Consider the following 21,255-nt stretch of genomic DNA (forward strand, 5'->3'; position numbering starts at 1 on the left):
TCTGTGTCCCAGCTGTGTCCTCAGTACTGGCCTGAGAACGGCCTCCATCGTCTCGGGTCCCTGCAGGTGGAGTTCGTCTCTGCAGACCTGGAGGAGGACGTCATCAGCCGCATCTTCAGGATCTACAACACAGCCAGGGTGAGACCTCCTGTGACTGTCCCCACATATAGATAAACATAGATATATACAATGTCACTATATATATATACAATATATATAGATTTAAATCTACATCTTGAAACCTGCAAACCTATCTACGTCATGTTTTAATGTTTGTTAAACTCTCAGTAGTGATAACTAAATGATATGATTATTATACATATTACAAACTAAACACTTTAAAAACTCTAAAACAATAATTTAAATGAATCATTTATTGTTGGTGTGTTGGTCAGACGCTATGCTACGCTGATTAGCGTAACATGTGTGGTGTGTGTTATAAATGTACGTTGGTACATAGAGGGTGATGAGAAGCTGTACATGGAGGGACTTAGGACCCAGGGGACTGTAGGGGAAGGAAACAGGAAGAGACGGAAGTGGGTGAAATGGACCCCGATCAGAGAAGAGATCTATATTTTGTATTTATGCTTTTATGCCACACAAACAGCTGTTCACCGCTCGCTGCTGGTTCTTGTGTTGAAAACGCTTAATAATAAAAACAAAACTGCGTTAACGCACAATAAAATAATTGTCGGTGTTAATTAATTACTGCGTAAACGCGATAATAACGCGTTAACTTGCCCAGTACTAATATATATACGTATATATATATATGTATACATATATATATATGTATATATATATATATATACATATTATTTTTAATATTATATAGTGTAAGAGCCAGAAGTGTATATATTAGTTAATTGGAATATCGGGAATATGAACCATTTAATTTCCGAATTACGCTCATTGTGCAGGAACTAAAGATATGTAAAATATATTGAAAAGCATTTATGTTAATGTTTGACACTCGTTCGTGATTTAATGATGTTATGACGGCAGCCGGTGCATTCGGCACCAGAGCAGATCGTTTTTATATTATTTGTGTATTTATTTAACGCTTTGCTGCGTAAAATAAAGATAAAAGGAAAAGAGTTAAAAGATCTCCTGTCACTGTGTCTGCGGCTCATTTGCGGCTTAATAATGAACAACACCGACGGAACGCCACTACATATAGAATATTATATATATATATACATAAATATATATAGATATATTTAACATTAATAAAGTATCTATCGATACTGAATACATCTGTTTTTCTTCTGTCAGACGGGTGTAAAGAAAACCGTTAGATAATCCGCCATTTTGACTTGACAGAATGTTAACAATCACATAAAGAAGGTTCTGTTAGTTCCACGGTTTGACCTATAGGGGGCAGCACTGACCCGCCTTAGAGCGCATCCTACCGGAACCGGGAAAGAAGAAGAAGAGGAAGAAGAAGAAGTGCTTCCTGTTTCGGCCCTCAGTGTCGGCTGTACTTTATATATAGATATATATATAATAGACTAACATCATCTTAAACAGTATCCAGATACAATATCTAAGATCAGGGCTGGTTCTACTGCTCAGAGCCTAGACTGTTTTAAGATAACAGTTAGTGGCTGAATGGGTGTGAATGGGTGAATGGGTGAATGGGTGTGAATGGGTGAATGAGGGTGAATGGGTGAATGGGGGTGAATGGGTGAATGGGGGTGAATGGGTGTATGGGTGTGAATGGGTGAATGGGTGTGAATAGGTGAATGGGGGTGAATGGGTGAATGGGTGTGAATGGGTGAATGGGTGTGAATGGGGTGAATGGGGGTGAATGGGTGTGAATGGGTGAATGGGGGTGAATGGGTGTGAATGGGTGAATGGGGGTGAATGGGTGAATGGGGGTAAATGGGGGTGAATGGGTGAATGGGGGTAAATGGGGGTGAATGGGTGAATGGGGGTGAATGGGTGTGAATGGGTGAATGGGTGTGAAGGGGTGAATGGGTGTGAATGGGTGTGAATGGGTGAATGGGGGTGAATGGGTGAATGGGTGTGAATGGGTGAATGGGGGTGAATGGGTGAATGGGTGAATGGGTGTGAATAGGTGAATGGGGGTGAATGGGTGAATGGGGGTGAATGGGTGAATGGGTGAATGGGTGTGAATGGGTGAATGGGTGTGAATGGGGTGAATGGGGGTGAATGGGTGTGAAGGGGTGAATGGGTGTGAATGGGTGAATGGGGGTGAATGGGGGTAAATGGGGTGAATGGGTGAATGGGTGTGAATGGGTGTGAATGGGTGAATGGGGGTGAATGGGGTGAATGGGTGAATGGGGGTAAATGGGGTGAATGGGGGTGAATGGGTGAATGGGTGAATGGGGGTGAATGGGTGAATGGGGGTGAATGGGGGTAAATGGGGGTGAATGGGTGAATGGGGGTAAATGGGGGTGAATGGGTGAATGGATGTGAATGGGGGTGAATGGGTGTGAATGGGGGTGAATGGGTGAATGGTGATTTGTAGAGAGACACAAGTGCAGTCCTTCCCTTCTTACCTTTGTTACTTTCCTTCACTCGTTTCCTTCGCTGTCACATGCATCTTCCTTTCCTTTCTTAACACTTTCTTCCCTTCGTTTCCTTCCTTTGCATACCTGCTTTCCTTCCTATGTCCTTCTTATATTTTCCTTTTCTTACCTCCTCGTTTCTATTTTGTAAATCCTACTTTCTGTTCCCTTCCTTGTTTCCTCACCTCCTTCCTTCCTCTCAGGGCTGGGTGTGTTTGATTTGACTTGAGGGTGTGTTTGATTTCTCCACCCTTCCTGACGTTTGGGCGAGCTTGTTTTGAGCGTCCTCTCCTCCCTGTCTCCTCCAGCCTCAGGACGGGTACCGGATGGTGCAGCAGTTCCAGTTCCTCGGCTGGCCGATGTACCGAGACACGCCGGTCTCCAAGAGGTCCTTCTTAAAACTGGTCCACCAGGTGGACAAGTGGCAGGAAGAGTACGACGGAGGGGAAGGACGCACGGTGGTGCACTGCCTGTAAGAGTACTACTGATACTACTGCGGGTCCTTCAGTACATAGACAGTACACTAATACTACTACTGATATTGCAGTATAGTACTGGAGACAGTACACTAATACAAAAAGTACTAATTATGCTGAGCTGTTTTCTTGAGTTCATCAGTGATACTTTGTCTCCATCTAGTGGAGGAAACATGGAAACACTCTGACTGTAATATCTTCTCTGCTTGTTTCCTTTCCTCTCTCCTCTCTCCTCTCTCCTCTCTCCTCAGGAATGGAGGCGGTCGTAGTGGAGTCTTCTGTAGCATCAGTATAGTTTGTGAGATGCTACGACAGCAACGCTGCGTTGATGTTTTTCACGCCGTGAAAACTTTGAGAAACAACAAACCAAACATGGTGGACCTGCTGGTAAGTAACACACACACACACACACACACACACACACACACACACACTCTCTGGTGACCTCGTGCCTCTGTGTGTCTCTACAGGAACAGTATAAGTTCTGTTATGAAGTCGCTCTGGAGTATCTCAACTCTGCTTAACATCAACGAGAGACACTCGTCATCATCATCCTCCTCTTCCTCACAGTCTGACAGGAGGAAGAGGAAGCAGATGAGGACAGAGGAGAGAGGAAAGGAGAAAAGGAAGAGGAGGTGAACTACTGACTGAAGGAGAAGAGGAGGAAGAGGAGGAAGAGGAGGAGAATGTTTTTGCACTGACTTGTGTCTGGAGGAGAGAATATGACTTCAGTATAAATACATTAATAAATGCATAAATAAATAGATCAAAGCTTAAATGAAGCTGCTGGTCCTGACCTTCATGGACAGGATTCTAGGCTCAGCCGGCGGTGGAGAACCTCAGGTTCGGGGGTCTCGGGATCCCCTCTCTGCTGTTTGCGGATGATGTGGTCCCGTTGGCCTCCTCGGGTCGTGACCTCCAGCGTTCACTGGGGCGGTTTGCAGCCGAGTGTGAAGCGGGATGAGAGTCTCTGAAACCGGTGCATCGCTCCCTCCCGGTGGGGACGGAGTGCCGACCTCAAGCGAAGGAGTCCAGGACCTCGAGGTCTTGTTCAGTGAGGGTGCGATGGAGCGGGAGGTCGACAGGCTGCAGCAGTAGAGCCGGCGCTGCACCGGTCGGGCTACGTTCCCTCACCGCGGTCACCAGCTCTGGGTCGTGACCTTAAGGACGAGGTCGACCCCGGGCGAGAGGAGGAAGAGGGATGGATGCTTCAATAAATGTTTGAATACAGAAATAAATAAATAAAAGAATAAATAAATGCTGAAATAAAGGTTTGGTCACAGTCGGCTGCTGCTGCCTTGCTCAGTAACGCTCTGGCAGCAGACCGGCAGCCTGAGGCTGCTTCTGTCTGGCTCCTCTACTCGACCAATCCTGCTGAAGAACCCGGCTCATTAGCATACGGACACAGAAACAAATGAAGAAATAGATTTATTCATTCATTTCAGCATTTATTTATTCTTTTATTTATTCATTTCTGTATTTACTTATACATTTATTAATGAATTGATTTATTTATACTTAAGACATTTTTCGTCCATTTGTTGTTTTTATTTGTTTTAAAATGAACCAAAACATCCGAGTGGAGCGTCTGTTAAATAAAGGATCTGAACTCACCTGAGGCCCCGAGGAGCCTAAAGGACTTTATTATGTTTAAATATATGTGTGTATAAATATATAGAGACTTCATGTTTATGACAAGAGTCATCATTAAATCGGATTCATCACTTAAACTGAAAAATCAAATCAATCACCTGATGAATTAAGGTCCACTTCCTCGTGTTTGTTCCAGAGCTTTCAGTCGTTCTGAGGATGAAAACGGTGTCGTACGGTCAAGAGCTCTGGAAGAAGGTAGTAAGGAGCCCTTTAGTTGAGATTCATTCGTTACCATCTTAAGATATGTAAACATTTAGCTCTTCTTCTGTGGTGTTTGATCAGTTAAATCCACAACCCCTCCCCTGGTCTGGTCCCCTTCAGGTCCTGGTCTCTGAGGTCCTGTTTGTTTGCTCCTTGGTTGGTGGTTTTTAAGAAGGAGGATCTGTTAATAGTGTACATAGAGCCGGAGGAAGCAGGAAGAAGAATATTTATTCCTTCAGTTGTTTTCAGTGTCGATGTCGTCGTCGTTCTTGTGAAGCGCACAGAGAGACAATCAAGTCCGACAGTTCTAATGTTAGAGCAGCAAACGACCCAACCCTGGTTAGATATGGCTCTGGTCGGTGTAACCCTGGTTATACATGGCTCTGGTCGGTGTAACCCTGGTTAGATATGGCTCTGGTCGGTGTAACCCTGGTTATACATGGCTCTGGTCGGTGTAACCCTGGTTATACATGGCTCTGGTCAGTGTAACCCTGGGTATATATGGCTCTGGTTGGTGTAACCCTGGTTATATATGGCTCTGAGTCTGTGTAACCCTGGTTATACATGGCTCTGGTCGGTGTAACCCTGGTTATATATGGCTCTGGTCGGTGTAACCCTGGTTATACATGGCTCTGGTCGGTGTAACCCTGGTTATACATGGCTCTGGTCAGTGTAACCCTGGTTATATATGGCTCTGGTTGGTGTAACCCTGGTTATATATGGCTCTGAGTCTGTGTAACCCTGGTTATACATGGCTCTGGTTGGTGTAACCCTGGTTATATATGGCTCTGGTCGGTGTAACCCTGGTTATACATGGCTCTGGTCGGTGTAACCCTGGTTATATATGGCTCTGGTCGGTGTAACCCTGGTTATACATGGCTCTGGTCGGTGTAACCCTGGTTATACATGGCTCTGGTCGGTGTAACCCTGGTTAGATATGGCTCTGGTCGGTGTAACCCTGGTTATACATGGCTCTGGTCGGTGTAACCCTGGTTATACATGGCTCTGGTCGGTGTAACCCTGGTTATATATGGCTCTGGTCGGTGTAACCCTGGTTATACATGGCTCTGGTCGGTGAAACCCTGGTTATACATGGCTCTGGTCAGTGTAACCCTGGTTATACATGGCTCTGGTCAGTGTAACCCTGGTTATATATGGCTCTGGTTGGTGTAACCCTGGTTATATATGGCTCTGAGTCTGTGTAACCCTGGATATATATGGCTCTGGTCGGTGTAACCCTGGTTATACATGGCTCTGGTCGGTGTAACCCTGGTTATATATGGCTCTGAGTCTGTGTAACCCTGGATATATATGGCTCTGGTCGGTGTAACCCTGGTTATATATGGCTCTGAGTCTGTGTAACCCTGGATATATATGGCTCTGAGTCTGTGTAACCCTGGATATATATGGCTCTGGTCGGTATAACCCTGGTTATATATGGCTCTGAGTCTGTGTAACCCTGGATATATATGGCTCTGGTCGGTGTAACCCTGGTTATATATGGCTCTGGTCGGTGTAACCCTGGTTATATATGGCTCTGGTGCAGACGAGAACATTATTGTAATGAAAGCTTTTATTTATGTTGTATGATTCCAAAATACTGCAAATAAAAATATGTATACACTCTTCAACTGGAGTCAGTCACCGCACTGTGTGTGTGTGTGTGTGTGTGTGTGTGTGTTAATTAACTTTAACATGTTTTCATTTAGAAATTATTGTATTTTCAGACAAAATATATATATATATATATATATATATATATATATATATATATATACATAAATATATGGGTTAGGGTTATATTTATAAATATTTATGAATACATATAAATATACATATATTTATATATATTTATGTATACATATATATACATAAATATATATGTATATATATATTAGTGCTGGGCAACGATACAATTTTTAATCGCGATTAAATGAATAGAATTTTACGCACGGGCTGCACGGTGTTTTTTAGATTTTTACTGGCTAAAGACTGTAAATCACCACGAGGCTTCTACCGCCGTGTTCCTGAGACTCTGACGCTCGAACAAGGTGACATTTTCTAAAGTTGACCAATCAGGCTGGCTGAGCTTCCAATACACACATGAAGACTGGAGCTCAGACGAGAGTGGATGCTTCCAATGGAGTAAGATATACACTGATATTTACACATCTGATCAAATCTCACACGTGTTTCTGTTATTATAACATCAACATTATTAAAATAGACCTTGTAGTTACAGAACTACAGTCTTTTTGGAATGGGTAACCAATTTTCGAGCAGAGGCCTAAAAATAGGGCTCGGTATTAAAAGGACTTATTCAGGTTCTTGTTAACAGCAGGATTCTCTTCACACAGCAGCAGTTATAACACAGTTATAATGATTCTGATCATAGATATTCAGCCGGTGTTCACAACTTTATCTTCATGTGAGTCAGAGATGAATTTAAATATACATCTTGAAACCTGCAAACCTATCTACGTCATGTTTTAATGTTTGTTAAACTCTCAGTAGTGATAACTAAATGATATGATTATTATACATATTACAAACTAAACACTTTAAAAACTCTAAAACAATCATTTAAATGAATCATTTATTGTTGGTGTGTTGGTCAGACGCTATGCTACGCTGATTAGCGTAACATGTGTGGTGTGTGTTATAAATGTACGTTGGTACATAGAGGGTGATGAGAAGCTGTACATGGAGGGACTTAGGACCCAGGGGACTGTAGGGGAAGGAAACAGGAAGAGACGGAAGTGGGTGAAATGGACCCCGATCAGAGAAGAGATCTATATTTTGTATTTATGCTTTTATGCCACACAAACAGCTGTTCACCGCTCGCTGCTGGTTCTTGTGTTGAAAACGCTTAATAATAAAAATAAAACTGCGTTATCGCACAATAAAATAATTGTCGGTGTTAATTAATTACTGCGTAAACGCGATAATAACGCGTTAACTTGCCCAGTACTAATATATATACGTATATATATATGTATACATATATATATGTATATATATATATATATATATACATATTATTTTTAATATTATATAGTGTAAGAGCCAGAAGTGTATATATTAGTTAATTGGAATATCGGGAATATGAACCATTTAATTTCCGAATTACGCTCATTGTGCAGGAACTAAAGATATGTAAAATATATTGAAAAGCATTTATGTTAATGTTTGACACTTGTTCGTGATTTAATGATGTTATGACGGCAGCCGGTGCATTCGGCACCAGAGCAGATCGTTTTTATATTATTTGTGTATTTATTTAACGCTTTGCTGCGTAAAATAAAGATAAAAGGAAAAGAGTTAAAAGATCTCCTGTCACTGTGTCTGCGGCTCATTTGCGGCTTAATAATGAACAACACCGACGGAACGCCGCTACATATAGAATATTATATATATATATACATAAATATATATAGATATATTTAACATTAATAAAGTATCTATCGATACTGAATACATCTGTTTTTCTTCTGTCAGACGGGTGTAAAGAAAACCGTTAGATAATCCGCCATTTTGACTTGACAGAATGTTAACAATCACATAAAGAAGGTTCTGTTAGTTCCACGGTTTGACCTATAGGGGGCAGCACTGACCCGCCTTAGAGCGCATCCTACCGGAACCGGGAAAGAAGAAGAAGAGGAAGAAGAAGAAGTGCTTCCTGTTTCGGCCCTCAGTGTCGGCTGTACTTTAGTGTTTACCTTAAATCTGTTGTTTTGTTGATCAGAGACTCCTCACGCGCTCAGCAGGTAAAACGGACACTTTTATTTCATCAGTTGGGTTAATGTGGAAGTAGCTGCTGTTAGCATTGTGCTAATGCTAACTGTGCTAACGCTAACTGTGCTAACGCTAATTGTGCTAATGCTAATTGTGCTAACGCTTACTGTGAGTGGAGATTAAACAAGACGGAGCGAATTAAGTAAATTGTGCTGTTCTGAGAGAGAGAGAGACACAGACACAGAGAGAGAGAGCGAGAGAGAGACACACACAGAGAGAGAGAGACACAGAGAGAGAGAGAGAGACACACACACAGAGAGAGAGAGACACACAGAGAGAGAGAGAGACACAGAGAGAGAGGGAGAGAGAGAGACACAGACAGAGAGAGAGAGAGAGAGAGAGAGAGACACAGAGAGAGAGAGAGAGACACAGACACACAGAGAGAGAGAGACACAGAGAGAGAGGGAGAGAGAGAGACACAGAGAGAGAGAGAGAGAGAGACACACACACACACACACACACACACACACACACAGAGAGAGGGAGACACAGAGAGAGAGAGAGACACACACACACACACACACAGAGAGAGAGATGGACGGACAGCATCACAAATGAATGCTCAGCTGCAGCACCAGAGGTGCAGCGTTGAAGTTGTTCAACATGGTTTCACAGTCGGGATGTTTTCCTGGCGTCTGGAGCGACGGGTTCATCCCGAGTCAGACGAGGAACTACCGGAACTATCAGTGAAGTGTGATCAATGTGCTGCTACATCTGAGGTACATGTAGTACTTTATACTGTACTACATCTGAGGTACATGTAGTACTTTATACTGTACTACATCTCAGAGGTACATGTAGTACTTTATACGGTACTACATCTCAGAGGTACATGTTGTACTTTATACTCTACTACACATGAATGCAGCAGTACCAGTAATCCAGACTGGTTGATTAATAAATGTTTCAGAGATGTCGTCTGGACTCCTGGAGCCTCCTGCAGGAGGAGAAGAGCTGTGTGTCTTCCTGCTGAGAGACGAAGGAGAGGAGGAGACGAGGAGGGAGGAGAGGAGGAAGGAGGTGGGCTGTCAGTGGGAGAGTCCGGAGGAGGAGAGGAGGGAGGTCGGCTGTCAGAGTGACTCAGCAGAGAGGAGAGATGCTGCTGTTCAGGTGGATCTACTGACTCAGCAGCTCAGCTGGAGACACACAGGTGAGACACGAGTCCAGCAGGACTCTACTGTGTTCTACTGGGAGCACTGGTTCTACCAGGCCTCCCACAATTTAGTCTAGACTTTATTCATTCTAGACCCAAAGACTTTATTCTAGACCTAAAGACTTTATTCTGGACCTGAAGACTTTATTCTAGACCTAAAGACTTTATTCTAGACCTAAAGACTTTATTCTGGACCTGAAGACTTTATTCTAGACCTAAAGACTTTATTCTAGACCTAAAGACTTTATTCTAGACCTGAAGACTTTATTCTAGACCTAAAGACTTTATTCTAGACCTAAAGACTTTATTCTGGACCTGAAGACTTTATTCTAGACCTAAAGACTTTATTCTAGACCTAAAGACTTTATTCTGGACCTGAAGACTTTATTCTAGACCTAAAGACTTTATTCTAGACCTAAAGACTTTATTCTGGACCTGAAGACTTTATTCTAGACCTGAAGACTTTATTCTAGACCTAAAGACTTTATTCTAGACCTAAAGACTTTATTCTGGACCTGAAGACTTTATTCTAGACCTAAAGACTTTATTCTAGACCTAAAGACTTTATTCTGGACCTGAAGACTTTATTCTAGACCTGAAGACTTTATTCTGGACCTAAAGACTTTATTCTGGACCTGAAGACTTTATTCTAGACCTGAAGACTTTATTCTAGACCTAAAGACTTTATTCTAGACCTAAAGACTTTATTCTGGACCTGAAGACTTTATTCTAGACCTAAAGACTTTATTCTAGACCTAAAGACTTTATTCTAGACCTGAATACTTTATTCTAGACCTGAAGACTTTATTCTAGACCTAAAGACTTTATTCTAGACCTGAATACTTTATTCTAGACCTAAAGACTTTATTCTAGACCTAAAGACTTTATTCTAGACCTGAAGACTTTATTCTAGACCTGAAGACTTTATTCTAGACCTAAAGACTTTATTCTAGACCTGAATACTTTATTCTAGACCTAAAGACTTTATTCTAGACCTTAAGACTTTATTCTAGACCTAAAGACTTTATTCTAGACCTAAAGACTTTATTCTAGTCCTGAATACTTTATTCTAGACCTAAAGACTTTATTCTAGACCTAAAGACTTTATTCTAGACCTGAATACTTTATTCTAGACCTAAAGACTTTATTCTAGACCTAAAGACTTTATTCTAGACCTAAAGACGTTATTCTAGACTTGAATACTTTATTCTAGACCTAAAGACTTTATTCTAGACCTAAAGACTTTATTCTAGACTTGAATACTTTATTCTAGACCTGAATACCTTATTCTAGACCTAAAGACTTTATTCTAGACTTGAATACTTTATTCTAGACTTGAATACATTATTCTAGACTTGAATACATTATTCTAGACCTGAATACTTTATTCTGGACCTGAATACTTTATTCTGGACCTGAATACTTTATTCTAGACCTAACGACTTTATTCTAGACCTGAATACTTTATTCTGGACCTGAATACTTTATTCTGGACCTGAATACTTTATTCTAGACCTGAATACTTTATTCTAGACTTGAATACTTTATTCTAGACCTGAATACTTTATTCTAGACCTGAATACTTTATTCTAGACCTAAAGACTTTATTCTAGACCTGAATACTTTATTCTAGACTTGAATACTTTATTCTAGACCTGAATACTTTATTCTAGACCTGAATACTTTATTCTGGACCTGAATACTTTATTCTAGACCTAAAGACTTTATTCTAGACCTGAATACTTTATTCTAGACTTGAATACTTTATTCTAGACCTGAATACTTTATTCTAGACTTGGATACTTTATTCTAGACCTGAATACTTTATTCTAGACTTGAATACTTTATTCTAGACCTGAATACTTTATTCTAGACCTGAATACTTTATTCTAGACTTGAATACTTTATTCTGGACCTGAATACTTTATTCTGGACCTGAATACTTTATTCTAGACCTGAATACTTTATTCTAGACTTGAATACTTTATTCTAGACTTGAATACTTTATTCTAGACCTGAATACTTTATTCTAGACCTGAATACTTTATTCTAGACCTGAATACTTTATTCTAGACTTGAATACTTTATTCTGGACCTGAATACTTTATTCTGGACCTGAATACTTTATTCTAGACCTGAATACTTTATTCTAGACCTGAATACTTTATTCTAGACTTGAATACTTTATTCTGGACCTGAATACTTTAATCTAGACCTGAATACTTTATTCTAGACTTGAATACTTTATTCTAGACTTGAATACTTTATTCTAGACCTGAATACTTTATTCTGGACCTGAATACTTTATTCTAGACCTGAATACTTTATTCTAGACTTGAATACTTTATTCTGGACCTGAATACTTTATTCTAGACCTGAATACTTTATTCTAGACTTGAATACTTTATTCTAGACCTGAATACTTTATTCTAGACTTGAATACTTTATTCTAGACTTGAATACTTTATTCTAGACCTGAATACTTTATTCTAGACTTGAATACTTTATTCTAGACCTGAATACTTTATTCTGGATGGTTTAATCCTCCCGATGTTAAAACTCTGCAGGTTCGTCTGCGATGCTGCTGCAGTGTTTTGCAGTCAGACCTGATGGACCAGACGGTGGTGCTCTGCTGCAGCACTGCACCACCAACCGGACCAGAACCAGAACCAGACCCATCAAACCCACACAGTCCAGACCCAGGTCCCAGAGGAGACTTCAGAGGTCTAAAGCCGTCAAACAAGGTTCTTCTCAACGTCACTACCGTCGTGTGTCGCCTGTTACTGACATCCAACAGGAGGAAGAAGAAGAGGAGGAGGAGGAGGAGGAGGAGGAGGAGGAGGAGGAGGAGGAGGAGGAGGAGGAGGAAGAGGAAGAAGAGGAGGTGGAGGAGGAAGAGGTGGAGGAGGACACAGGTGATCCCACCTGGACTCCACCTGAAGGAGGTGAGTGGAGAAGTCTGTCTTCATTCATGATCAAATATCAGACTTCAAAATATAATTTTATTTAGTTTATATAGTTTAGTATATATTATATACATATATTTAAAAACATAAAATGATTGATCAGATTTCATTGAAACACATGATTTATTAAGCAGAAGGAAAAATATTATTTATTTATTTTATATCCATTTTATCAATATATAATTTCTTGTTTTATTTGTGATTATCTTTTATGTCTTTTACATTTTTATATATTCTTTTATCAATAATAATGGAGTTTCTTGTATTTTATTTTGTCATTTTTTATTTACTTTAATTTACTTTATTCATGTTTATATTAAGTGTATTCATTTTAAAGGATTATGTCATCTCTATTATGACACATCAGCGTCATAATAAAGTTTGTTATGAAGTATTAACTCCCTACTCTCCGCCCCCCCAGCTGTGAACTCACACCCGGACCAGGAGGTCCAGCTGGACTCAGACTCCCATCATGCACCTGTGGGTGCGGTGAAGCTGGAGCCCGACAGCACCGTGTGTGACGTGTGTGGTAAAGTGATGAAGAACAAGTCTAGTCTGGCCCGACACTCCTTCATCCACACGGGAAAGAAGCCGTTCGGCTGCCATCTTTGTGAACTCCGCTTCAACCGCAGAGACAACCTGCAGCACCACCTGAGCCGCCTGCACCCGAACGGTGTCGCCAAGCTGGAGAAGCAGCGCGCGGTTCAGGCCTGGCTGTGCGCGGCGTGCGGTAAGACCTTCAGCTGCAGGTCCAGGCTGAAGACCCACGAGGTCATCCACTCGGGGATCAAACCTCACCGCTGTGACGTCTGCCCCAAAGCCTACATGAGGACCAACGACCTCGAGCACCACAAGAAGATCGCTCACGTCCGCGGCGCCGGCGAGCCGCAGACGCCGAGCTCGCTGCTCTGCGACCTCTGCGGCAAAGAGTTCAAGTGCCGGTCGCAGCTGGCAGTCCACTTCCAGACTCACACCGGTGAACGGCCGCACCTCTGCGACGTCTGCGGACGCAAGTTTGGCCGTCAGTACCAGCTGAAGCGCCACAAGGTCCTGGTTCACGCCAACCGGGCCGACAGCCACGAGAACCCGCCGCCCGACTCGCGGTTTGCCTGCGGCATCTGCGGTAAGCGGCTGAAGTCCGAGGCACTGCTCGCCGCTCACTCCCGCATCCACTCGGGCGACAAGCCTCACCGCTGCGGCGTCTGTATGCGCGGCTTCCAGCGCGCCACCTGCCTGAAGCAGCACCACCTGCGCATCCACCTGAGGGTGAAAGTCAACGAGGCGTCGCACGCCGCGGGCCGCCGGAGGAGCGCGGCGCCGGTCAAAGTGTTCCCGTGTCCGATCTGCGGCAAGGTTTTCAAATTCAAGTCGCTGCTGGCGAGTCACTCGCTGATCCACAGCGATAACCGACCGTACGGCTGCGACTTCTGCAGCCGTAGCTTTCGGCGCCTCGGACACCTGAAGAGGCACCGCGAGGTCGTCCACGCCGACGGGGCGAAGCTGCCGCAGAGCTTCGTCTGTCACATCTGTGGCAAAGACAAGAAGTGCCGCTCGCAGCTCGCCAGACACGTGGTCGTCCACACCGGAGAGCGTCCGTTCGCCTGCGACCTCTGCGCTGCGCGTTTCAACCGCAGAGGGAACTTGCAGCAGCACAGGAAACGCATGCATGGTGTGGGGGCGGAGCCTGTGGAGGAGGCCCCGCCCATCCTGTTTGACGACGACATGACGCCCGCTCTGACTTACAAACAGGAAGAGACGGTGGTGGCCGTCGACGACATGGAGGTCGTCACTGAGCATGCTCAGTTCTCCTGAGCTTAGACCCTTACACGAGGTTCTATTGACAGAACGCTGCTAGAACCTCAGGAGAACTTTGTCTTAAAGATCAATTCTGTTCTGTTTCTTTAATAAAGATGTGATCAGAGATCAAGAATCAATTCATCATTATTGTTTCTGTTCTTCTGTTCAGCCTGAAATCTGCTCAACTGTAAAGCTCCTCCTCTCCTCCACCTCCTCCTCTCCACCTCCTCCTCCTCTCCTCCACCTCCTCCTTTCCTCCTCCTCCTCCACTTCCTCCTCATCTTCTTCCTCACAATGGAACACTGGACCTTCCTTTGTTAGCTCCTTTAGCGTAGGAAACACTGGACCTGCCTTTGTTAGCTCCTTTAGCGTAGGAAACACTGGACCTGCCTTTGTTAGCTCCTTTAGCGTAGGAAACACTGGACCTTCCTTTGTTAGCTCCTTTAGCGTAGGAAACACTGGACCTGCCTTTGTTAGCTCCTTTAGTGTAGGAAACACTGGACCTTCCTTTGTTAGCTCCTTTAGCGTAGGAAACACTGGACCTTCCTTTGTTAGCTCCTTTAGTGTAGGAAACACTGGACCTTCCTTTGTTAGCTCCTTTAGCGTAGGAAACACTGGACCTTCCTTTAGTAGCTCCTTTAGCGTAGGAAACACTGGACCTTCCTTTGTTAGCTCCTTTAGCGTAGGAAACACTGGACCTTCCTTTGTTAGCTCCTTTAGCGTAGGAAACACTGGACCTTCCTTTAGTAGCTCCTTTAGCGTAGGAAACACTGGACCTTCCTTTGTTAGCTCCTTTAGCGTAGGAAACACTGGACCTTCCTTTAGTAGCTCCTTTAGCGTAGGAAACACTGGACCTTCCTTTAGTAGCTCCTTTAGCGTAGGAAACACTGGACCTTCCTTTGTTAGCTCCTTTAGCGTAGGAAACACTGGACCTTCCTTTAGTAGCTCCTTTAGCGTAGGAAACACTGGACCTTCCTTTGTTAGCTCCTTTAGCGTAGGAAACACTGGACCTTCCTTTGTTAGCTCCTTTAGTGTAGGAAACACTGGACCTTCCTTTAGTAGCTCCTTTAGCGTAGGAAACACTGGACCTTCCTTTGTTAGCTCCTTTAGCGTTTTTCGTGAGTTGCTCTCTCAGGTTTTTTGATTCTGTCATTTGGCGTTTCGTGAGATCTGAGCGTATATAGACTGCTGTACACTTCATGTTCGCTGTGTCTTAGTTCGGTTGCTTTTGCTAGTCACCGTTTCTTCTCTGCGAGGGTGTTGAGCTCCACTTTGAGTATCCGGTGTTTGCTGTTAGAATTGGTACTCTAGTAGAGGGTAGACTTGATCTTGATGATTCATTTGAATTCGTCCTTGACCAAGTGCTGTGCTGAGTTTACGTCCTCCTCTGCCAAACTCTTCAGGAAGGTTGTAGAATATTCGGTTATTCTTTCTGAGTTGTATCTCCTTGAGTTCTGAGAGTTCCTGTCTGACCTGCCTGGAGATTATGGCCCTATCTAGGTTGGTGGGTTGACTTGTTATCTAGGTTGGTGGGTTGACTTGTTATCTAGGTTGGTGGGTTGACTTGTTGTCTAGGTTGGTGGGTTGACTTGTTGTCTAGGTTGGTGGGTTGACTTGTTATCTAGGTTGGTGGGTTGACTTGTTGTCTAGGTTGGTGGGTTGGCTTGTTGTCTAGGTTGGTGGGTTGACTTGTTATCTAGGTTGGTGGGTTGACTTGTTGTCTAGGTTGGTGGGTTGACTTGTTATCTAGGTTGGTGGGTTGACTTGTTGTCTAGGTTGGTGGGTTGACTTGTTATCTAGGTTGGTGGGTTGACTTGTTATCTAGGTTGGTGGGTTGGCTTGTTATCTAGGTTGGTGGGTTGACTTGTTATCTAGGTTGGTGGGTTGACTTGTTGTCTAGGTTGGTGGGTTGACTTGTTATCTAGGTTGGTGGGTTGACTTGTTATCTAGGTTGGTGGGTTGACTTGTTATCTAGGTTGGTGGGTTGACTTGTTATCTAGGTTGGTGGGTTGACTTGTTATCTAGGTTGGTGGGTTGACTTGTTGTCTAGGTTGGTGGGTTGACTTGTTGTCTAGGTTGGTGGGTTGACTTGTTATCTAGGTTGGTGGGTTGACTTGTTATCTAGGTTGGTGGGTTGACTTGTTGTCTAGGTTGGTGGGTTGACTTGTTATCTAGGTTGGTGGGTTGACTTGTTATCTAGGTTGGTGGGTTGACTTGTTATCTAGGTTGGTGGGTTGACTTGTTATCTAGGTTGGTGGGTTGACTTGTTGTCTAGGTTGGTGGATTGACTTGTTGTCTAGGTTGGTGGGTTGACTTGTTGTCTAGGTTGGTGGGTTGACTTGTTGTCTAGGTTGGTGGGTTGACTTGTTGTCTAGGTTGGTGGGTTGACTTGTCGGTGGGCGCAGCTCTTCGGCTTTTCGTTGAAATTCTAGCCTTTTCCTCCCGATGGTCTGCTTCACTTCTTCGGTGGCTCTGTTAGCTGATTCGAGGTTCCTTTCGACCTCTGCTCGGAAGGAGTCAACTAGCTGCTCACTGGGTGCAGCCCAAGTCTCTTAATTGCATCCCCGTTTCCCTCACTTGGCTCCTTTCCTTGCGTCTTAGTCCCTCCCACCAGGGATGCATGGAGAGACGCAAGGAAACCATGCGAGGTGAGAGGAAACGAGGAAATATATTTTAAGACATGAGACGTCCTTTCCTCAGTTGCGTCACATGAAGCGACGTCTGTTTCTGATGACGAGGATCAGCTGATCACATCTGGATCAGCTGTCAGTCGGCTTTAACAGCTGGAGAGACTTTAGAGAAGTTTGTGTCTGTTCACATGATCACTGGACTAATAATAGTAACTAATAAAGACACAGTGATCATGACTGTAGAGGTGTTTCACTCTGTAGACTGTTAACAAACTGTCTGTGTTCCGTTTATAAGCGCAGGATCGATTTCTACGGCGGAATGCGTTCGTCTTATTTATGCGTTATTTGCGTCTGTACGTTTTGAAATTCAGATTGTGACGTCGACATTAAATAACCCAGAATATGATTATTGTTTCTCTTAAATAATAAAACTCATCAAACCCGACACTCATAATCAGCCTCACGTGACCGAATGAAATGATGATAAATGATGTAAAAAGTGTTTAGGAGCTAGGAAAGTAAGGACCAGTGTTTCTTATAATAAAGGAGCTAGGAAAGGTAGGACTAATACCAGGCATGTCAACCATGGCACTCCTAGGTTATGATGTATTCACTAGCGATTTGACAGTACCTCAAGAGGCACATGCATCTATGTCAAGAGCAAATACCAAGCTAAACAAGTCACCCCAGATATACCACAGCACCATAGAGACAGTACCTGGATAGCAGTGAAGGGTACGGACCAACACATTCCTGATGGGTTGAGTCTATAGAAGTGGATCCCCAACAGTGGCTTTGCCCCTTGACAAAAGTCTGCACAAAACGTTAGTGTGGGCCACCAATAGTGGCTTCAAACACAAGCTAATATCAAGTGACTTTAATCACCCAGTTATCACATGGACACCAGAACCCACAGTCACACCTCACACAAGTCCCGACAGCCCACACCTGAAGTTTGTGGAATGCATAAGAGACACCTACCTGCTACAACGCATCACAGAACCAACCAGATTCAGAAACCCTAACCCTAACCCTAACCCTAACCCTCTAACCCTAACCCTAACCCTCTAACCCTAACCCTAACCCTAACCCTAACGACCTGATCTTTACGAATGAGTTCAACATGGTGGAGCAGTTGACCCTTCTAGACCCATTGGGAGCCAGCGATCACATTGGAATCTCACTTATATTCATCTTCGGCACCCGTCCAAGCCATATTGGATGCCCACGAAACTCAACACACAAGTCTTCAAACTGATCTAGATGAACTCCAGGCCTGGTCAGTTCTGATGTAAATGCGCTTACACCTCGGACACAACAACCCCAACCTGCCCTACACAATGATCAGTGTAGACGGAGTTACACATGGTGTAGTGATCGACCACAAATTGAGCTTCCAACAACACATTCAGTCGCACACTGGGTGCCATCAAACACACTTTCAAAGCCATGGATAAGACATCATTCTCATACCTCTACAAGGGACTCGTCCGCCCTCATCTGGAGTACGCTTCAGCCATATTGTCACCAAAATTCAAATGGGAAAAAGATGCAATTGAGCAAGTCCCGCGCCGGTCACGAGACTGGTACAAGGCATTTCCGACAAATCCTATCCAGGGCGACTAGTACACCGAGGCCTACCCACACTGGAATACCACCGACAACCAACAGACATAATACAGTGCTTTAAAATCCTAAAGGGCTACGACAGCGTCAAATACAACAGACCCAGCTCCACTTGTGGAAACTACATGCTACGTCCAACACTATCTACCACAACCCGGGGCCACAGCCAGAAACTACAAATCCAACATCAAACTGGCATCAGGAAATCTTTTAGCTCGGCCAGAGTCAGTATGGCATGGAACAACTTCCACAGCGCTTCTCTAAACACATTTAAGTGTAGCTAACAGCAGACTGGAAGCAGCATCCAAACTTACAGAACTACACCTTCTCCTACTGAATGCCGTATCTCTGACTCCCACATAGTTTAACTGATATTTCATCTTGAAGAGGATCGATTTAAAACCGTGGTACCGGTCTCATTACCCTAATCGGGTACCTACTGACCGTACTAAAGATTATTACTAACGAGTTTTTGTTCGCTAACATTAGCATCAGCTGAGCTAACACCACGACACTAAACATTCAGCCCGGCATTGTTTCTGTTTTCCTGCCTAAACACTCACGTGCTGCAGGACGAACCGGTCCAGATCGTCTCGGACCAGAGACCCATTTGGAAATACCCAGCAACGGAGAGCTGGAGCGCTCACAAACACCTCCATCTTTGCTGTAAACTTACTGCACATGGCTGCTGCTGCTTCTTTAAATTTGATTGGCGGGTCACAACCAACTTCAATAGGTGCATACCGCCACCTACTGTACCGGAGTGTGTTTCAGGGTAAAAGTGTCATCACTGTTCTAAAGGATAATAATAATACTATTAAAAAAAACCTTAACAACAACCACTAACAACTAAATCCTACGATCTAATCATGTTTCTTTAAGAAATCACAACAGTGCCTGCAGCACTCGCGCCATTTTTTGCTTCAAGATGTTCCTGTCTGAATTGTATCTTCGACATTTAGGATAACATGCTCCACGTCTTCAGTAACATTACAGATAGTGCACTTATCTGAGTCCATTTAAATACAGAGTTGAGTTAAGTCCTGTATGTCCGAATCTTAACCTTGATAACATGACCTCCTCTCTTCTATACTTCCCTTTGTATGTCTTCACATTTATGGATTTCTGAATATTATAATGTCTTCCTTCGTCGTCGTTGTCCCACTTCTTCTGCCATAAATCCCGTACTGCCTCTCTTATTAATACTAAACTATGACTTTTTACGGCATACTATACTATGACTGCTTTAAACATACTATACTATGACTGCTTTAAACATACTATACTATGACTGCTTTAAACATACTATACTATGACAGTGTTAAACATACTATACTATGACTGCTTTAAACATACTATACTATGACTGCTTTAAACATACTATACTATGACTGCTTTAAACATACTGTACTATGACTGCTTTAAACATACTGTACTATGACAGTGTTAAACATACTATACTATGACTGCTTTAAACATACTATACTATGACTGCTTTAAACATACTATACTATGACTGCTTTAAACATACTATACTATGACTGCTTTAAACATACTGTACTATGACAGTGTTAAACATACTGTACGATGACATTTTTAATAACTTTTGAAGACAAACTAAACTACATTTTGTAATGACTTTTTACGGCATGCTATACTATTATTTTATAAAAGACTTTTTAGTATCTCGTAAAAGTAATTTAAAAAGTTATAGTATAGTATGTCGGAAATTATTATACCCACTAAACCGTGAGTCTTTTAAAGGTGCTGAAACAAAGAATACTATGAAACAGAACTTGTCTTTGTGAATTTTATTCTCTGCACAGAGAAGGTTCAATTAGCGTAAAGATTATCTGCAGGAGAAAGAACAACTCATTACACGATGAGTTGAATATTGAAGCACACAGCGGGGCTGAGGGAACTTCCCCTTTCACTTCCCTTTGACATCGAGGTTACACGGTTAAACATCGGTTCGACAGGGCAAGAGGTCAGAAGGAGGGGGGCTGATCTTACACCTGCAGAAGTGTCTCATACGCTTCCTAAAACAGGAAGCTGCTTCAAATACAGAAGTGACTATTGCGTGGACAAAGTTCACACACTCAGCTTCTTGGAAACTTAGCGTAGGCGATGAAAGGGTCTGAACACCAAAACTGTCAAGCAGTATCACAAAACTATAAAACCTGATTATGAACATTTAATAAGTATAAACATTTAATTAGCTCACAACTCACTTATTGTGGGTTTTAAACCAGTTATTACATGTTTATATACTGATTACACAATAAACTCTTTTCTACGTTCGTCCAAAGGGAGGCGACCAAGTTTCTTATTAGATATAGAATAAAATGATGTTCCTCCCAAATGATATCTTATATATACACAAGTTTATCTGTATATAAAGATGGGCGACGTACCTCTCTGTTT

The 21,255-nt window shown here is 42.8% G+C and overlaps 2 protein-coding genes across 3 annotated transcripts in view; both read left to right on the plus strand.

Moving 5' to 3' along the window:
• The window catches only part of LOC306712246 (receptor-type tyrosine-protein phosphatase mu-like), a 123,220-nt gene extending 117,650 nt beyond the window's left edge, over window positions 1-5,570 (plus strand). For both annotated transcript variants that reach the window (XM_079181430.1, XM_079181431.1), the window contains 4 exons: window positions 13-138; window positions 2,843-3,006; window positions 3,262-3,397; window positions 3,481-5,570. In XM_079181430.1, the coding sequence (XP_079037556.1) occupies window positions 13-138; window positions 2,843-3,006; window positions 3,262-3,397; window positions 3,481-3,534 (480 nt within the window). In that variant the 3' untranslated portion in view covers window positions 3,535-5,570. The remainder of the gene's footprint in view (window positions 1-12; window positions 139-2,842; window positions 3,007-3,261; window positions 3,398-3,480) is intronic.
• A 4,001-nt stretch (window positions 5,571-9,571) lies between these two features.
• Window positions 9,572-14,706, plus strand: LOC306712088 (zinc finger Y-chromosomal protein 1-like; the record flags this gene model as incomplete). The annotated part of the gene is made up of 3 exons (XM_079181189.1): window positions 9,572-9,809; window positions 12,380-12,757; window positions 13,200-14,706. The coding sequence occupies 3 exons, from the start codon at window positions 9,572-9,574 to the stop codon at window positions 14,588-14,590; spliced, it is 2,007 nt and encodes a 668-aa protein (XP_079037315.1). The 3' UTR covers window positions 14,591-14,706.
• Window positions 14,707-21,255: the final 6,549 nt, after the last annotated feature.

Source organism: Pholis gunnellus (genome assembly GCF_910591455.1).
Source record: "Pholis gunnellus genome assembly, chromosome: 20".
NCBI classification, from domain to species: Eukaryota; Metazoa; Chordata; class Actinopteri; order Perciformes; family Pholidae; genus Pholis; species Pholis gunnellus.